The following is a 19,078-nucleotide window of genomic DNA, read 5'->3' as shown; positions in this document are numbered from 1 at the left end:
TGACTATGGCCCTCCTCCCTTGAGTTGACTCTTGAGTGAACTCGCCAACTCGATGTCATTACATTGGAGTCCTAGTAAAGCTGGGGTGGAACCCTGTAACTAACTAGTGATCGGTAGCAATGAAAAGAATACTGACCTTGGCTGTAGAAACTAAATGCTACCGATCGCTATTTAGTTACAAAGTTCCACCCCTGGTGACACACGTCCCTTCTTGCCTCTCGGTGTTGGACGACTTCCCAGTGAGCATTTTATTCCTTTAAGGGAAATGAGTTCTAGGTGACGTAGTTGCTACGTTACCAGGCTGTGAGGTTGGCTCTTCTTGGTCGCGGTTAAGCCACGACCAACCCCTCCCCACCCAGCCAAGGTGCCAGACGGGATTCCCCCTCTCCTTTCAAGCTAAGAAACTGAAAGAGGTAGTAGAATTCTTGTTATCGGGATGTTGTCGTGTGTCATCTTCGATGCTCGAAAATAAATGAAATGGTACCGAGAATGGTACCATTTTCATGCCAAAGGATAGTTTATTGAGCTCCTCTTGGAAATTTAACTGAGACTTCCCTATTATTTAAGTGTTATTTAATCTTGGTGACCCGAAACAGAATAACTGAAGTCACACTGCCTTCAAGCATTACTCCCCTATTTTGGGGCAGAAACAAAGAAGAGCAACAGTTGTTCTCTGGTAGAAAACTTTGTAACAAACACACTAAAAAAATAAAGAACCTGATTAAGCACCGTTTTAATGTTAGTAGATTCCCAATTATATTTTCCGTAACTTTAAATAAAACAAGTATTTGATATTTATCAAACAATTTATTAGATATAGACATAAAGAGATAAAGAATATGTTTTTCTTTTAGAGAAACATATATGCTTAAAAGAAATGAGCCCATTTAAAATGGAATTTTCAATAGGTATTCTAAAAAAAGCTTTGAGTTGCGTTCTTCCCCTTTACACAAATCAAAAGACTACTGGATATAGCTGATTTAACGTTCTATTTATTTTTCACTTGTTCCATTCTCCAATGAACTGGGGAATCCTTTTATGAGAAATGAAAGGAAGGAAATTAAAACTGTTGAAAAATGCTCACAAAAGAATGATAAAAATATATAATCTTGCTGCGTTTTTTGCACAATTATCTAAAGACAAAATTAAATAAATAAATACGTCAGTGAAGTTAGTGTAACTTCTAAAAAATTATTACGTTGGTTCAAAGATATGCGCTTTGTAATAGTAATTTATTTAGGAAAATGTTATATGGAAAGTTGTAATTTTGTAATCTGATACGCATAGATACGTTGGTGAATCATCTGTACGAGTAAAAGATAAGATAATAATTATTAGATTATAGGCGAAAATAATTATCAGCAACAACTTATGATATTATTATTCTAACAATGGCACTTTATTTTAAGGTTATATTTACATCAATTTGCTTATTTGGTAAGTTAAATAATATATTTTTTTAATTATAAGGTAAGTATATCTTGTATCTCTTATAAGGGTTAATTAATATTTAAATTGGGTAATATTAAACAGTAAAACAGTTATTTAAAATAAACCAGAACTAAATTAAAATTTAAGATTAAAATTGAATTTTTGAAATCTTCGTTATAATATTTTGTATCCTTGAAGGGTAGTTATTAAATTATTCTCTAGTTAACTTATCCAGCTTTATATTATTCATAATATACAGTAGAACCTAGATCGTTAGAGGTAAACGTTAATACGTGTTTTTGTTTTAAAAGTATATGCAATGTAAGATTGGCTCAATAAAGTCCTGGTTTCCAAGTCACTTTATTCTCTATAAAATGCACAAAGGAACAATATTTATATATTTATTTCATGAAAATTATTAATTATTATATCATCTGATGATGTTATTTCTGTTATAGAAATTGCGAAATGTCAAATTACAAATTCTATTCCCGAAGAATTGCAAGGATGTTACAGAAGAAACTTTACTATTACCGCTAGACCACCATTAACTGTCCCACTATTAGTAGAGTTAATCAGAAAAATTGAAATAGATCCAAAATACACTATGAATACCAGGATGCTGTCATCTTGGATGATGCGTAAGTAAGTAAAATATGCTACAAGTGATTATATGAGAACAGAAGAAAGATTTTCTTTCAAAACTTTCTTTTAGGGTTGTTTATGATGGAATAAGAAAATCTCCAGGTTTAAATATTGACGAAAATATCGCACTGCCATACGCAGCTACCTTAAATAAGTTCCATAAATTCAAAGTTATTAATGATTATTTATTAGATGGAACATCTAGAATAAATTCTCAGGACTTTTTGACCTTAGACGAGTTATGTTTTTTACATAAACTTGTGTCAAATTCCATTGATCCATTTGAAAACGGTGAAGATTTATCAGTGACATGTCAGGATAACTCATTTTCAAACATGTGAGTAATTTTAATGTTATTGACAGATGAAACAATAAATGTTTTCAATAGAATTAATCAAAACAGTATCAATTGGCTCTAAAATGAAATATATTGTATTAAAAAGTATCTATTCAATATGGCTTAATCAGTTTAACTTTTGTTCTGTTGCCTAATCCGGTATGAAATTGATTTGTGACACACCGGTAGCCTTAAATTTATGCGTCAATAAAATACTAAAAGTTCTCATAAATAAACGGTCATTCCTGTAATAGGTATTTCTTATTGGCATAAATTATATAAATTTTAAAAGAAAAATCTAAAATTTAAAACATATATTCTTTTTTTCTCAATGTGCGAGTCTATTACATTCAAGCTTAAACTCTATTAGGAAGCTTTTTAAACATTTTTCTTTTATTTAAGAGACTTTGCTCTTTGTACTTTAAGGTCCTAATAGTATTTATCTTTATTTTTTTGCTTATTTGATCACTTTTTCTCTCTGAATGTGAGAAAAATAGGATCAGATTGGAAATGGAACTTTTAATTTAAAAAGTTTTTAGAAATATTTTATATAGGAAATCTTATTTCTAAACACGAAAAATATATTTGTTAAATAGGTTTTATACGGATTTTTTCTTTGTGCTTCCTTTATAACAAGACTAACGTCAAAATCTATAAAGTTTTTTGAACGAATATCGAATATTAGTCGTTTCTAAGAGTATTATTTTAATTTAATTATTAAATCTTATGATGGAAATTATGAAAAATTGTAATAGACTCGATTAAGCCTACTAAATCTCTTTTATACATATCCAGTTACTTTTTAGTCAGAAGTTTTTTTGGATTTGATATAAAAATGTGTATTTAGGGCAACACATTATTCACACTCATTCCCAACATTAGAAAACTATGCATAGATAAAATATGTGGCTGATGTGCTCTTCTATTATCAAACAAAAATGTTATCTGTCGCTGTATTGAAATAAAAATAGAAAATAAAAATAAAATAATACTAGGAGAAGCCACTTAAATTTCCTCTCTATTTAGCTTAATTTAACATAATCAGTTTGCATTTTCGTCGGTTTGGAGGCAATTTTGATTTTTTTTTCATTAAACCTGTAATTTTCCCACGATAGAAGCAATATCAGCTGATACAATCTTCTACTTATCGTATTATTAATGCCCAGCTTCGTAAGGTCCTGCCCTTTGTAAAATCTTTTATTTCAAAGCGTCATTATATCTTCTCTTGAATAAATGCTTGTCAGAATGAAACCTCGTTTCATATTATACCATCATTATTTTAAGATAAACCTTTATAACGAAAAACATTAAAATCTAGAGAAAGCTTGCAAGCTTTAGAGTCACAAAATATATTTTTCGACTACGATAATATATAATGTGCCGAGTTTCGAATGAATAATCATTAAAATTTTAAAATAAAACAAATATTTTCATGCATTATTTGGCTGCATTGTTGTAGCTTTATTTTTTTATAATAATATCAGAATGTGATTTTATAAAATATTTAGTGGTTACAATTGACACCCATCTTAAACGGAATATTCATATTAATAATATAACTATAAAATTAAGAGGGTTGTCACCGAAATTTAATTATTTGAAAAGTTTTTTGAACGTCATAATAAACAAGCTTAAAATCCTGTACTACTAATAATAATAATAATCTCTTGTACAATCTCATTTGATATATGGCATTCTATGGTAGGGTGGTGCGGCTAAATGTCATTTAAAAAGCTTGAATTCTGTTCAAAAATGGTTCATAAAAATTATTTACAATAAAAACAAGAAAACCTTCTCTTTAAGCAGGCGCATCTACTGGATATACGTCATCTGTACTGTCTAGTTGTAATAAAATTAATTTATAATGGGAAAATACCGGGGAATATGTTGAACATGAAACTAGACATAAGACCGTTTTAGCTTTATACCCTTTTATACTCTAAAACTATTGGACAGAGATCATCAAAATTTTTTCCACCTCGTTTATATAACATTTTACCAACCCTCTTAAAGGAAGTTATAAGTTTCCCTGGGTAAAAAGGGCTACACAAATGGATGGTTGATCAAGGTAGAGTAATTTAGAGTAATTTTTAGACTTTTATGAAAAAAAATCGTCAGGGATGTCTATGAAATGAAGATCGCTTGTCATTTTATATGTAAAATTATATGGAGAATGTCATCGGTCGTCATTTCCAAGCCAACCGGACGCCGTTTTTTTTTCGATCATACAGTTCTATTTTATATCTAGTTAATTCAAGAGAACATGTAATGATACTTTAATAAACGTTATTATTATTATTATAAAATATAGACATAAAATATTAAACAAAATTATTAATAATGAAAAAATCAGAATTATTATACGAAGAAAATATTTTCTAAATTGTAACAAACGATACCTTTATGTCTACAAATATACTCTAATAAAGGGAATTTATTTACACAATTTATATTAATAAATAACAAAATGTCGGTGAAACATGTACAGCAATAAAAAAAGACTTTTCTGCTTTTATATTTTTAAGCGTGATGAATATTGATTAATTGTATCCAATAAAATGTTTGTATGTAATAAGTAGTCGATACTTTACAGGTGTAATTTTATTAAGGGACTGCAGCTAAATTAGTAACATATACAGGGTATCCCAGAAATAAGTGCAAGTATTTTAACTGGTAGTATATTTCGGCCTCAGAAACAGGCCTATGAGGTATTTTTTGCGAAAAAAAAATTGAAAATTTGGAATTTTTGGAAATTTTTTTAGTTTTAAGTTAAAAACGTAATTTCTTACAACATAGCAACATAGATAGTAGCTTAAATTTACATGAAATAAAATCCAGAAAAGATCCAGTGGTTCTCAACATTTTAGGAAAAAATCATTTTTTTGGAAATTTTTAAAGTAAAATAACTCGGTTATTTTGGATTTATTTGAAAAACAGTAAAGAAAAAAAATGTTTCTTTTGACCAGATCTACCCCCCCTTAAAATACTTGTATTTATTTCTGGGACACCCTGTATATACCTTTATGCTTCATGTCAAAAAAGTTTACACCTAAATTAGCTAAACTTAAAATTCAGTTTGCCAGAGAAAAAGTTTATAAAGTATTAAAAAGATTCAGTGTCGTAGAATGAGAATTTTTACATTTTTGATAAAATATTAATGAACGAAAAAAGGACAAAAAGCGACTTAAAACAAAGCAGTTGTTAATTTTAGACACTTAATTGGATTTTATTACATATATATATATATATATATATATATATATATATATATATATATATATATATATATATATATAGCTATATATATATATATATATATATATATATATATCAATATATATATATATATATATATATATATATATAATATATATATATATGTATATATATATATATATAACTATATATATGTGTATATATATATATAGTATATATATATATATGGCAGCTATATATATATATATATATATATATATATATATATGTAAGTTAACATATATATATATATACTATAGCATATATATATATATATATATATATATATATATATATATATATATATATATATATATATTATATCATATATATATGTAGTATATATATATATAGATAACAATATATATATGTGGATATATATATATATATATATATATATATATATATATATATATATATATATAACTGCTGCTGCTGCTGCTATATAACTCTCTGCCATATATATATATTTATTACATTGGCAGAGTCAGACCCGGTACAGTTGAAGATAGGCCGTCAGACCCGGGGTATATCGGACGAAAAATGTTCAAAGCGATGCCTTCAGGCCTGATGCTGGACCGTTTAATTTGTCCCATTTATATAAAAAATAGAAGTTTATTCGTTTTCGCCAGACCCACGACGTTGCCGCTTTTAATTCTCAAATATTTATATTAGAATTAGACGAACAGGACCTTTTGACGTGCGGTAATTGATCACAGTGCAGAAGTAAAAACGGTGCATTTCTGCTATAGTGAATATTATTGTACTTATTGTTAGTATTATATATATTCTGTCTTATAAATGCATCTGTACGAAAGCGTTTCTATCTGAAATTTCTTTGTAATAAGCATTTTTTGTAAGTGTTTACTAAGTGATGATGGAACCCCGTTTATTATCTTTTATACTTTAAAAGAAAAAAGTTTGGCTACTTCTACAACGAAATCATAGCATCGAAATAATTTTTTAGATACTCGTACAATTTTTTGACACGATCGATCATATTCCGACAAAAAAATTTAGTTACTTCTATAATGATATCGTAGCATCGATATAAATATTTAGGTAGGTACTTGTACAATTTTTTTTGACGCGACGATCGATTTCCGACGACTATCATTTCTAAGGTAATTTGACGCCGTGTTTTGGAATCATAGGGTGTGTGTGTATTTATCATTAACCTTTTTTCTATTTTGTTATAAAGAATTATTTTAACTTATTTTTTATTACATGGGCTACAGATATGAGGGCGGCAATTTAAAAAATTTGCACTGTGGGCAAGACGGGTAGAAAAAAGATGCTCATTTCCAGAATATTAAGAAATTCAGACAAAAAAAATGAAAATAAGCATTCTTTAAAGATTGTTTCTACTAGTTTTTATTTAAAAATATAAATAATATAAGGTCTAATCTGGCGAGTTGAGTTTGGATGAGACTGTAAACAAAATTTTAAAAGTATAAATGTAATAATTTAAATTTTTCGGTCTGATAAAATTCTTCATGGAGCAGAAAAAGCAGGAAAAAAGTGTAGGTTTAAAGCATCAATTTCTGGAATTCCATATTTTAGAGGCTGAGAACCACCTACTTTTCTAGAACCCCATACTTTCAGGTTTAAATTATTAGAACTGTGATTAAAACAAATCACTATTTTCATTCATATTGCAATCAATGAATAATAAGAATATTATATTATCAAATATTACTCTAATTAAATTTTCGAATACAAAGTAAATATAGAAGATAGAACATATTATAGAGATGCAACCATAAAACGTGTTTGTTATATTTACATGGTGTTGGTAGATAGTATCCAGCTGTAAACTGAATATACAACGTATCTATTACTGTAGTGTGTAGCCGTCAAAATTTTTGTTTCACTGAAATTACTGTTTTAGATCTCACTGAACGAAATAGGTAATGCAATAAAATTAATTATTGTGAAATAACTGAATTCTATCATATTTATGATCGAAAAAAAAACGGCGTCAGCGATGGCTATGAAATGAAAATTGCTGTCATTTTATATGTAAAATTATATGGTGAATGTCATCGATCGTCCAACTGGACGCCGCTTTTTTTCGATCATACGGTACCTTTTTGTTTAAACTTTTTCCTGTGGGGAGGAATATCATAGAAAACGGCCTTATCGTACAGTCACTATCATATATACGATGATCGTAATTATTTTGATGTCATTACTTCGACAATGAAATCATACCACCGAAATAAATCTTTAGGTACTCGTACAATTCTTTGACCCGTCGATCGATATAACGTAATCATAGCACCAAATAAATTTTTAGGTACTCGTACAATTTTTTGAAAGGACGATCAATTTAGACGAAAAAAAAAACTTTAGGTACTACTACAACGAAATCATAGTACCGAAATAAATTTTTGGGTACTCGTACAATTTTTCGACACGATGATGATTAAAATGAAAAAAAACTTTAGGTTCGTATATGGTATATGTATAACCATATGCAAAAATGTCAAAAATTGACATATTATGATGTCATTCTATTGAGGGTGCATCCACACTATCTTAAAAACGGCGTATCGGCGTAACGGCGTAACGACCTTGAATATATTTCCAGTAATTCTATTGGCTGAAAAATTCATCTGTCATAAATTTTATCTGTCAAATTCATCTGTCAAAAATTTCAGCCAATAGAATTACTCGAAATCTATTCAAGGTCGTCACGTATATGACATAAATTAGGAATTATTGACGTATTCAATTGTTTTTGGTCACTTCCTGTTTCACCGGAAATGACTACAACTTTTGATTTTTAAATGACACCCCCGGTATATTTTTATATTATTCGATAGAAAATCACACTGAATAGAATGGCATATCATAAATATGTCAATTTTTGACATTTTCACATATGATTTATTTGTAATATGCGGTTCATAATGACAATTTGACTCGAGTACCAAAATTGTGGTACCAAATTATTCGTAGAAAAATGCTTTTTCCAAATATGCTAACGAGCCACCTTTGTTCCGGTTGAAAAAATTGAGATATGATTAAAAATTCGATTTTGATATCTTATAACGGGCCCGGACAAGACACGAAAATCATTAGACTATCAAATCTATTTTTCCAAGGCTCCTTGATTAAAATTAGTGTTTTTTAACACATCCATGGCACTCTATAATAGATAGAAATTTAAAATACTATTTTTAAGCGAAAATGTCAAAAGTTGACATATGATATATTATTCTATTCAGAGTGTCATTTTCTATCGAATAATGTAAAAACATACCGGGGTGTCATTTAATACTCAAAAGTTGTAGTCATTTCCGGTAGAAACTGGAAGTGACCAAAAACAATTGAATACGTCAATCAATTCCAATTTATGTCATATACTAACATACCAAATCTCGTTTTTTTATCCAAAAAAAAATAAATAAAAAAGATATAGCGGTGGACCACTTTTGAGACGCATTCGCCAATAGAATTACTGAAAATCTATTCAAGGTCGTTATGCCGTTACGCCGATACGCCGTTTTTAGGATAGTGTGGATGCACCCTCAATAGAATGACATATCATAATATGTCAATTTTTTTACATTTTCGCATATGGTTTATTTGAAATTGTAACATGCGGTTCATAATGACAATTTGACTCGAAATACCATGTGTGTGGTACCAAATTATTCGTAAAAAATGCTTTTTCCAAATATGCTAACGAGCCTCTCTTGTTCCGTTTTTAAAAATTGAGATATGATTAAAAAATACGATTTGAGCATCTCTTATAAGAACGGGCCCGGACAAGACACGAAAATCATTAGATTATCAAATCTATTTTCCAAGGCTCTTTGATTAAAAATTAGTGTTTTTAACACAGCCATGGCACTCTAGATTGAAGTTTAAATACAATTTTTTTAAAGCGAGAATGTCAAAAGTTGACATATGATATGTCATTCGATTCAGAGTGTCATTTTCTATCAAATAATGCAAAAACATACCGGGGGTGTCATTTAAAAATCAAAAGTTGTAGTCATTTCCGGTGAAACAGGAAGTGACCAAAAACAATTGAATACGTCAATAATTCCTAATTTATGTCATATACTTAAAATACCACTCGTTTTTTTATCTAAAAAAAATTTAAAAAGTTATAGCGGTGAGCCACTTTTGAGACGCACCCGGTATAAAATGACAGCAATCTTCATTTCAAACCGCTGACGCAGTTTTTTTTTCGATTATATGGTAGTTAATCAGTACAATAATTAATTTTATTACATTACTACGTTCACTAAGATCTAAAATAGTAATTTTAGTGTAACAAAAATGTTGATTGCTACAGTACTACGTTGTATATTCAGTTTACGGTTGGATGCTAACACCATATAAATATGACAAACACGTTCTATGGTTGCATCTCTATAATATGTTCTATCTTCTATCTATGTTTACTTACTATGTATTCGAAAACTTAATTTGTGTAATATATGGTAGTATAATATTATTAATATTAATATTCATTAATCGCAATATGAATGAGAATAGTGCATTCTTTTAATCACAATTCTAATAAATTGAACTTTAAAGTATGTTTCCCAGAAAAGTAGGTGGTTATACTATACAAATAGGGAATTCCCAGAAGTCCATGCTTTTAAACCTACGCCTATACCTATAAATGCTTTTCGTCTCAGAAAACAGATCGTCGTGTCAAAGAATTGTACGTAGAAATACCTAGAAATTTATTTCGGTACTATGATTTCGTTGTAGTCACAGGTTGTAGTAGTACCTGAATTTTTTTCGTTTAAATCAGTCGTCGTATTTGTGTTTTGACATTATTCGATACAAAATTACACTCTGAGGGTGCATCCACACTATCTTAAAAACGGCGTAATGACCTTGAATCGATTTCCAGTAATTCTATTAGCTGAAATTTTTGACAGATGAATTTGACAGATAAAATTTCTATTGACAGATGAATTTTTCAGCCAATAGAATTACTGCTGGAAATCTATTCAAATCAGTTACGCTGTTAACCGCCGATACGCCGTTTTTAGGATAGTGTGGATGCACCTATAGAATGATATCATTAATATGTCAATTTTTGACATTTTCGCATATGGTTATACATATACAGAAGTACCTAAAGTTTTTTTTCATCTAAATCGATCATCGTGTCGAAAAATTGTACGAGTACCCAAAAATTTATTTCGGTACTATGATTTCGTTGTAGTAGTACCTAAAGTTTTCTTTCGTCTAAATCGATGGTCGTTTCAAAGAATTGTACGAGTACTTAAAAATTTATTTCGTGCTATGATTACGTTATAGAAGTACCTAAAGATTTTTTTCATCTAAATCGATCGACGGGTCAAAGAATTGTACGAGTACCTAAAGATTTATTTCGGTGGTATGATTTCATTGTCGAAGTAATTACATCAAAATAATTACGATCATCGTATATATGATAGTGACTGTACGATAAGGCCGTTTTGTATGATATTTCTCCCCACAGGAAAAAGTTTAAACAAAAAGGTACCGTATGATCGAAAAAAAGCGGCGTCCAGTTGGCTTGGAAATGACGATCGATGACATACACCATATAATTTTACATATAAAATGACAGCAATTTTCATTTCATAGCCATCGCTGACGCCGTTTTTTTTCGATCATAAATATGATAGAATTCAGCTATTTCACAATAATTAATTTTATTGCATTATTTCGTTCAGTGAGATCTAAAATAGTAATTTCAGTGAAACAAAAATTTTGACGGCTACACGTATTCTTTAAACTGTGGCTACACACTACAGTAATACGTTGTATATCCAGTTTACGGCTGGATGCTATCTACCAACACCATGTAAATATGACAAACACGTTTTATGGTTGCATTTCTATAATATGTTCTATCTTCTATATTTACTTTGTATTCGAAAATTTAATTAGAGTAATATTTGGTAATATAATATTCTTATTATTCATTGATTGCAATATGAATGAAAATAGTGATTTGTTTTAATCACACTTCTAATAATTTAAACTTGAAAGTATGGGGTTCCCAGAAAAGTAGGTGGTTCCCAGCCTCTACAAATATGGAATTCCCAGAAATTGATGCTTTTAAACCTACACTTTTTTCCTACTTTACTACTACATGAATTTTATCAGACGCAGAAAATTTAAATTATTACATTTATACTTTTAAAAATTTTGTTTAAGTCTCATCCAAACTCAAACCGGCCAGGATTAGACCTAATATTATTTATATTTTTAAATAAAACTAGTAGAAACAACCTTTAAAGAATGCTTATTTTAATTTTTTTGTCTAAATTTCTTAATATTCTAAATGAGCATCTTTTTTCTACCTGTCTTGCCCACAGTGCAAATTTTTAAATTGCCGCCCTCATATCTGTATGTAATAAAAAAATAAGTTAAAATAATTCTTTATAACAAAATAGAAAAAAGGTTAATGATAAATACACAAATACCCTATGGTTCCAAAACACGGCGTCAAATTACCTTAGAAATGACAGTCGTCGGAATCGATCGTCGTGTCAAAAAATTGTACTAGTACCTAAATATTTATATCGATACTACGATATCGTAGAAGTAACTAATTTTTATTGTCGGAATCGATAGTCGTGTAAATTGTACGAGTATCTAAAATTTTAATTCGATGCTATGATTTCGTTGTAGAAGTAGCTAAACTTTTTTTCTTTTAAAGATAATAAACGGGGTTCCATCATCACTTAGTAAACACTTACAAAATCTACTAAACGAAATTGATAATGCATTGTAACTTGATTATGCTTATTACAAAGAAATTTCAGATAAAAACGCTTTCGTACAGATGCATTTATAAGACAGAATATATCTAATACTAACAATAAGTACAATAATATTCACTATAGCAGAAATGCACCGTTTTCACTTCTGCACTGTGATCAATTACCGCGTCAAAAGGTCCGTTCGTCTAATTCGAATATAAATATTTGAGAATTAAAAGCGGCAACGTCGTGGGTCTGGCGAAAACGAATAAACGTCTATTTATTATATAAATGGGACAAATTAAACGGTCCAGCATCAGGGCCTGAAAGCATCGCTTGAACATTTTTCGTCCGATATACCCCGGGTCTGACGGCCTATCTTAAACGTATCGGGTCTGACTCCGTCGATTTAATAAATATATATATATATATATATATATATATATATATATATATATATATATATATATATATATATACTATATATATATAACTATATATATATATATATATATGTATATATATATAAATATTTAGATTTAATTTATTAATAAAAATATTATAGTTATGTTTAGCCAGTTCAGTTATCAGGGGCTATATAGATATGCAAAGACAAGATGGGATATTTTATGAGCAAAAAGACATTTTTATTTAGCATTAAAAAGGAGATATGTTTATGATGGCGATTTAAATCTCATAGAATTGGCGCCATATTGATTTCAGTCGAGTTTATATTTCGCAAAAAATTTCGAAGGGTGTGATTAATGATACGAAACGTGTCTCCCCAATGATAAGGTCATTTATCATAAAAAAATTAAATTATACAGGTATAGAAGTAGAGTTACAGCGAAAAAAAATATTTAATTTATAGTTGTCATTAAAAATATCGACATTTTCAGTAATTTTTTTAATTATCAAAAACTAGTAGATATACCAAAATGCATATCCACAAGATTCAGAAAGTTATAATGGGCTCTCATGCTACTTGTCCTGAATATGTTGATGACATCATCTTGTATTGTATCTTGTATCTTTTATGTTTTGTATGTAAAATAATGGATAAAGCTATATTGAAAAATGTTTTTTTTTCTGTTTTGCAGGCAATTTGCATCAGATGGAAGCGATGCACAAAGTGCTTGTCCTTTAAAGCTGGGAAATGTTAAAACAAATTGGGGTTCAATTTCGGTTTCTCACTTAATCGCTGGTGTAGCTACAGGGCTACAACAAAATCAAGTTACCTTTCAACGGATCATCGATGCAATTCATACTAACACAGGCCAGTATACATTTTTGATCTTATAATTGCATTCCAAATGCTCTAGTAATTTTTAAAGAAAACATGATGTATGTATAATTATTTATATAAAATGTTCAAAGTCTAGATTTTGCTTTTTAAAGCTCAAAACAAATATACTAACATAGTTTAATATCTGAAAATGTAAATGTATTACGAACAATACTATTAAAAGTAAAATATGCTGCAATTGATTTTACACTATTTAATTATTGTTGTTAAAAAGCATTTTTATTAGTTTTGGTCTTTACATTAATACATCATAGTTCTAACATAAATTTGGCATTCGCCCATTATTAGCTACAAATAAAGCCATAACAACATGTTCTAATACACTCCCCATTACCCATTGGCCTACAGCGTTGTTAATAAACATAATTAATAATACATTAGTAACCGTAAACTTTATTTGCGATTAAAATAAACACACTTCTATAAAATAAAATTAGATTTATTTGAAATTAAAACTACATGGCAACAAATGAGTGTCTTCTAACTACTCTCTAGGGTCTCTCCGTTAAACATACTTAAATCATATAAATAAATCTAAATTATCCTTTAATTAAATGTAAAACATTTAAACTTTGAAAGCTCTTGTCAGTAAAGAATAAGCAGAAATTAATAATACTGATACAATTTTTTGTGAATACAGAGTGGCCTATTAGTGCAAAGAGGTCCATTATCGTGATTGTTGACAAATATATGAAAAAAAGTTTTGTACAGATGTTACACGGTTTAAAATCGTGCAAGCCATAAAAATAAAAATATTTTGTTATATACAGGGTTATGATAAAGCTTTAAGTTTTTTTAAATGCACCACCCATTTTTCTGTACATAATTAGATTCAGCATAAAAATGTATATTTAGTACACTACTTTTATTTAAAGCGGTATGCGGTGTTGCCATTATTATGCCGAATACAAATCTGTAAAGAAAAATGGGTGGTGCAATTTAAAAAAACTTAAAACTTTATCATAACTTTTTTTGTGACATCCTGTATCCAACAAAATACTTTTAAAATATGCCCCTGTATAAACCATGCAACATCTGTATAAAACGTTTTTTCATAACTTCGACAACGACGACGATATTGGACTTTCTTGCATTAATAGGCCACCCTGTATGTCATAACTAAGAACAGATGTCTCTAAGGTATCATGTTAGAAAATGTAGTGTGCTTTATTTTTAAAGTTAATACCAGAAAAATATGGTTTGGAGAAAACTAAAACAAGACCAAAAACTATGGATCCACCATAGCAATAGATTTATTATCGTTGTATCCATATTTTATACAATACAAATAGTTTTTTTCCTGCAACAAGAAATGGAAAATTATTATATAAATGAGACATAATATCTAGAACAGATTTGTATTAAAATGACATTAATTTAAAGTTTGAATATTCCAAACTATAATTTTACCTTTATTAGCGCGCCCTAATTATCATGGTTATCAAATTCAGCTGTCAAACACCGTAATTAATTTTATAGAAAATGTAATAAGGATTCACCGAATTTACCCGCCAATATTAAATTGATTTCCCCTATTTTAAACTACTCTACTAACGCCATTTTAATTGGTAACAAAATTCTTCATTCGTCTGAAATGATAAAAATGTAGAGTTGAAGTGAATTTAATTCTTAAAGCGTAATTTGCTGCAATTAACTTACAGTTTTGCAACAATGAGGATATTACAGTTGTTATGACATAGAATATTAAAATAGAACTAAGATCAAATGTTTTATTTGTTTTTATGATCAATTAATTACGATGTAGCTGCGGTAAAAATCAATATACAGTTTGTTAAACTGCATTGTCTTTTCTTCTAGCCATCTTGAGCATTACGTTACGAGCATTGCAATTACGTCCATAGCATTACTAAAGGTTTAAAATTATTAAGTCTGTTTAAAATATACAATCTGTAGAGATACCAGGAGATAATTGGCTCTTAAATATCTTCATTCGCGGGAATATTTCGTTATAATTTAAGGCAATTCGTTTAGACACCGTAACTTCGATTATTTTGAAGTATTCTGTTAATTAAGTTAACCAATTTTACTTGAAGACACCCCAATACAGCTCGAATAGAAAATAAAGAGGTTAAACTGAAATAAAAATGTATTAAGGGGAAGTTTGAGGATCTTTGAAACTTTCAAACTAAAGATTGTCGACGATTTCTTCGCCTTTGTAATATTCTTTATTTTATTAGAAGCGAATTAAAAGACCAACAATGTAGGACCTGATGGTTAGAGCTTTTTAAGAATATTTTTTTTTATTATTTCTAAATTTTCAATAGCGTTTTCAATAACAGATATTTAATATCTACAATATACCAAAAATTGTATTAGTCTAACCTAACTAAAGGTAAGGCAATATGTATTTTTGAAGATAAAAACTATTCATGATACCGGCAAATTTTCATTTCGTTGTATGCATACACCCTGTATGTATAGATAAGAAAATAATTGGAATAAGAATAAATTTCCTTTGATAGAGTAACAATGTAATTCTGGAGTAGATAGTAGATTAATTTGTGTTAATTCGCATGAAGTTGGTGTTACTTGATCCTAACTCTAATGTTCTCTAACTGAAACGACTTGATTTGAATTTGCAGGAGCCACAAATATTTCTTCGGCGTTGCTTTCAGATGCAAATGACGTAAATCACGAGGTCGATAACGTCCTTTTTGCCACAATAGTCGGTGATTTGGGAGAAGTGGTTTTAAGCCAGGCAACGGAGAATCCCATTATCGGTAATCAGGGCTATTGGAACGATACGTTACTTCCTCGGGCTTTTTATTTGAGGTCTCGACAGTGGGACTTGACACAAGCAGAAATTTTGGCTGGAATAGATGGTAATTTTCTATATACATATGCATATTGGCAGACGGGCAACACGTGGGCGTTTCAGTGGCGTACGGCAACAGTACGATACAAAGCAATAAACGGTTTTTTCTATTTTATTCTTCTATGTAGAATGTAGAATGCATGGGAGGGGGATTAATCACCGCGACCTTACAGATATATTGTGTCCCTTTTCCTAGAGTTATAACTCATTCGTAGTTTTTTAGAGGGTAGTTCTCCATCTCCGATATCAGTCGGAGATGGAGAACTACCCAGTGATGAGGTGTTCTGGTGTTTGCCCATTTTCCTCACAGAATCTGCATTCGCTGTTGTTTCTTAACTTCAATCTATTGAGGAAACAGTATCATATTAAAAACCCCGTGACGATCCGAAGACTGTTCTTATTTAAATCAAGGAAAATCTTTGATTTTTCTAGGTTGTAAATTCTAAGAAATTTCTTCGAGTATCTTAGACCGTTGGAGGTACCTTAGACCATTCCCGGTTACACATGGAGTCTTCCAGTTTCTTTATGGTTACTGAGTTGATCGCTTTTAATACTGTTTTACTATCTGGAGATACGATGGCTATTTCTTTTTTTCGATAGTTTCTAAGATAATTTCTCATCTTTCGATAGCGTAGATTTATCTCTGAAAGATGCTGGTGCCTATTGGTATGGAGTATTTAGTTTCCGTTGCAAAACTTCTTTCTATACTACCAATATTATTCAAGATCTTGTCGCTATTGTATATAGATCAATTCAACACAAACAACTTAGCAAAACATTTAAAAAATTCTAGATAATTTAATAATGCAAAAAAATATCTGAAAAGACTCTTTCAAGAACCTTTCACCTCTCTAGCGAAAAAGGTTCTTACATATTTATCCTAATAACATACTTATCAAACCAAACCAAACCCTGCATCTGGCAATATTTATTTATAGATCATCTGAATAAATGTTTATTTACATTTGTTTACACCACAAAAATAAGCGTAATCAAAAGAAAAAGTAGGAATAAACAATCTAAAAAATATAAATCAACTAAAACGAGAAAGCCTACTGAGATAAATAAGTTTTCTTCGTAATTTATGTAAACTTGATCAAGAAAGGAAAATTAGTTTTAGCTGTGACACTCTATTTCTCTTTGTTTTCTTCAAATACTGCTTGAAATGGTCAGGTTCTCTAAATTGATTAGGATTTTATTCCAGTTCTGAATGTAGAACAGAACTGTAGTTGTTTATTTAAAGATAAATATTTTGATGCCATATATCCATTGTCACTTCGAATAAGTTGATAAATGAAAAAACCTGACAAAATTAATTAAGTCTATTGTGATTATCTGCTAAGCCTCTTGCCTCTAAAAAGAAGTTGATAATTTAGGGGTCTAATGCTTTGGTAATTAAATATAAAACGATGCGGGTTTGTCTGTATAATATGTTTTCTTGTGGGATTTCCATTGTCTTTGTTTAAAAAAATATATGTTTCAGATCAATAATTAAATATATTTTTAAATAATTGCAATGGAAGCTTGTCCAGTCAAGATAATTTTTTATTTGTATTGATATAGTTTATCATTAGATATTATAAGAAGTATGTAGTTCGGTTTACTAGTAATATTTATCTTTTGTTCTAGCTGCTATTATAGGTAAAACTGTACAACACTTAGTAAATATTCTCGATAGTACCAGACTATCCCAAATTATCGATATGTATTATTCAAGTCGAGGAATACCATATCAGTTTGATTTCAAAGTTAGTAATAGGTCAAATTCCTTGGAATTTATATTAACATCTAAAAGTCTGGAAGATCAGGTAGCGTATTTTATTATCAAGAATTAATCAATCATTGATATGGATTCGCAACATTTAATTTAAACAGTAATATCTGAACCTAGCTAACGTAAGATATTTGTACCAGCACAATTTTATTTTCAGATTTATGGAGCTACTATTCTTTTACGAGAAATAAGAGCACTTTATCCATTAACGCTCACTCCCGATTATATAAGACAACTTAGCACTTCGATCAGTCAAGTTTACACCAATGCATCAAGTAAGTCAAAAATATGTTTTAATTCTCCCAAAGTATATTGAGAACACTGCCCAATACAAAAAAAAATCTTTCTTCCAAATGTGTTTCCCTGAACCTCATATCGTAAGACTTATCATATATAAATATAAATTCCTTCTAAATTAATTCTGCTCTTTTTAATATATTGGTTTAATAAACTTTTAATTTAAGTATTTCCATAGATATTTTCATAGATAAATAGCTTTAAATGATAAATGACCGAGAATAAGTAAGCAACCAATTAGAAGATGCGTATCTTGATATAATTACAAACCTATGATTACCGAATTATCCTGTGCAAATTTTAATTACAGGATCGATAGCAAATAGTTTTGATCAAATCGAATACGTTGGTGGAATTCAATTAAAGGCAAATCTCGAAGTCATTGTCATATTGGATAATACTTTTGCTCCCTACGAGACGCAACGGATGTTATAGTAAGTATGATAGGAAATAAATGCGATATACA

At 29.4% G+C, this 19,078-nt stretch overlaps 1 protein-coding gene across 1 annotated transcript in view; it reads left to right on the top strand.

Moving 5' to 3' along the window:
- Nucleotides 1-1,338: 1,338 nt before the first annotated feature.
- LOC115882230 overlaps nucleotides 1,339-19,078 on the top strand; it is a 37,961-nt gene continuing 20,221 nt past the window's right edge. The window contains exons 1-8 of the mRNA XM_030900150.1: nucleotides 1,339-1,437; nucleotides 1,890-2,076; nucleotides 2,147-2,413; nucleotides 13,500-13,675; nucleotides 16,309-16,548; nucleotides 18,171-18,349; nucleotides 18,473-18,590; nucleotides 18,923-19,046. Coding sequence (XP_030756010.1) covers nucleotides 1,392-1,437; nucleotides 1,890-2,076; nucleotides 2,147-2,413; nucleotides 13,500-13,675; nucleotides 16,309-16,548; nucleotides 18,171-18,349; nucleotides 18,473-18,590; nucleotides 18,923-19,046 — 1,337 coding nt within the window. The 5' untranslated portion in view covers nucleotides 1,339-1,391. The remainder of the gene's footprint in view (nucleotides 1,438-1,889; nucleotides 2,077-2,146; nucleotides 2,414-13,499; nucleotides 13,676-16,308; nucleotides 16,549-18,170; nucleotides 18,350-18,472; nucleotides 18,591-18,922; nucleotides 19,047-19,078) is intronic.

This window comes from Sitophilus oryzae, unplaced genomic scaffold, assembly GCF_002938485.1.
Source record: "Sitophilus oryzae breed Bouriz unplaced genomic scaffold, Soryzae_2.0 scaffold_177_pilon_pilon, whole genome shotgun sequence".
Taxonomy (NCBI): Eukaryota; Metazoa; Arthropoda; class Insecta; order Coleoptera; family Curculionidae; genus Sitophilus; species Sitophilus oryzae.
Note: the sequence above shows the minus strand (reverse complement) of the source record. Positions and strands in the feature narration are given on the sequence as shown.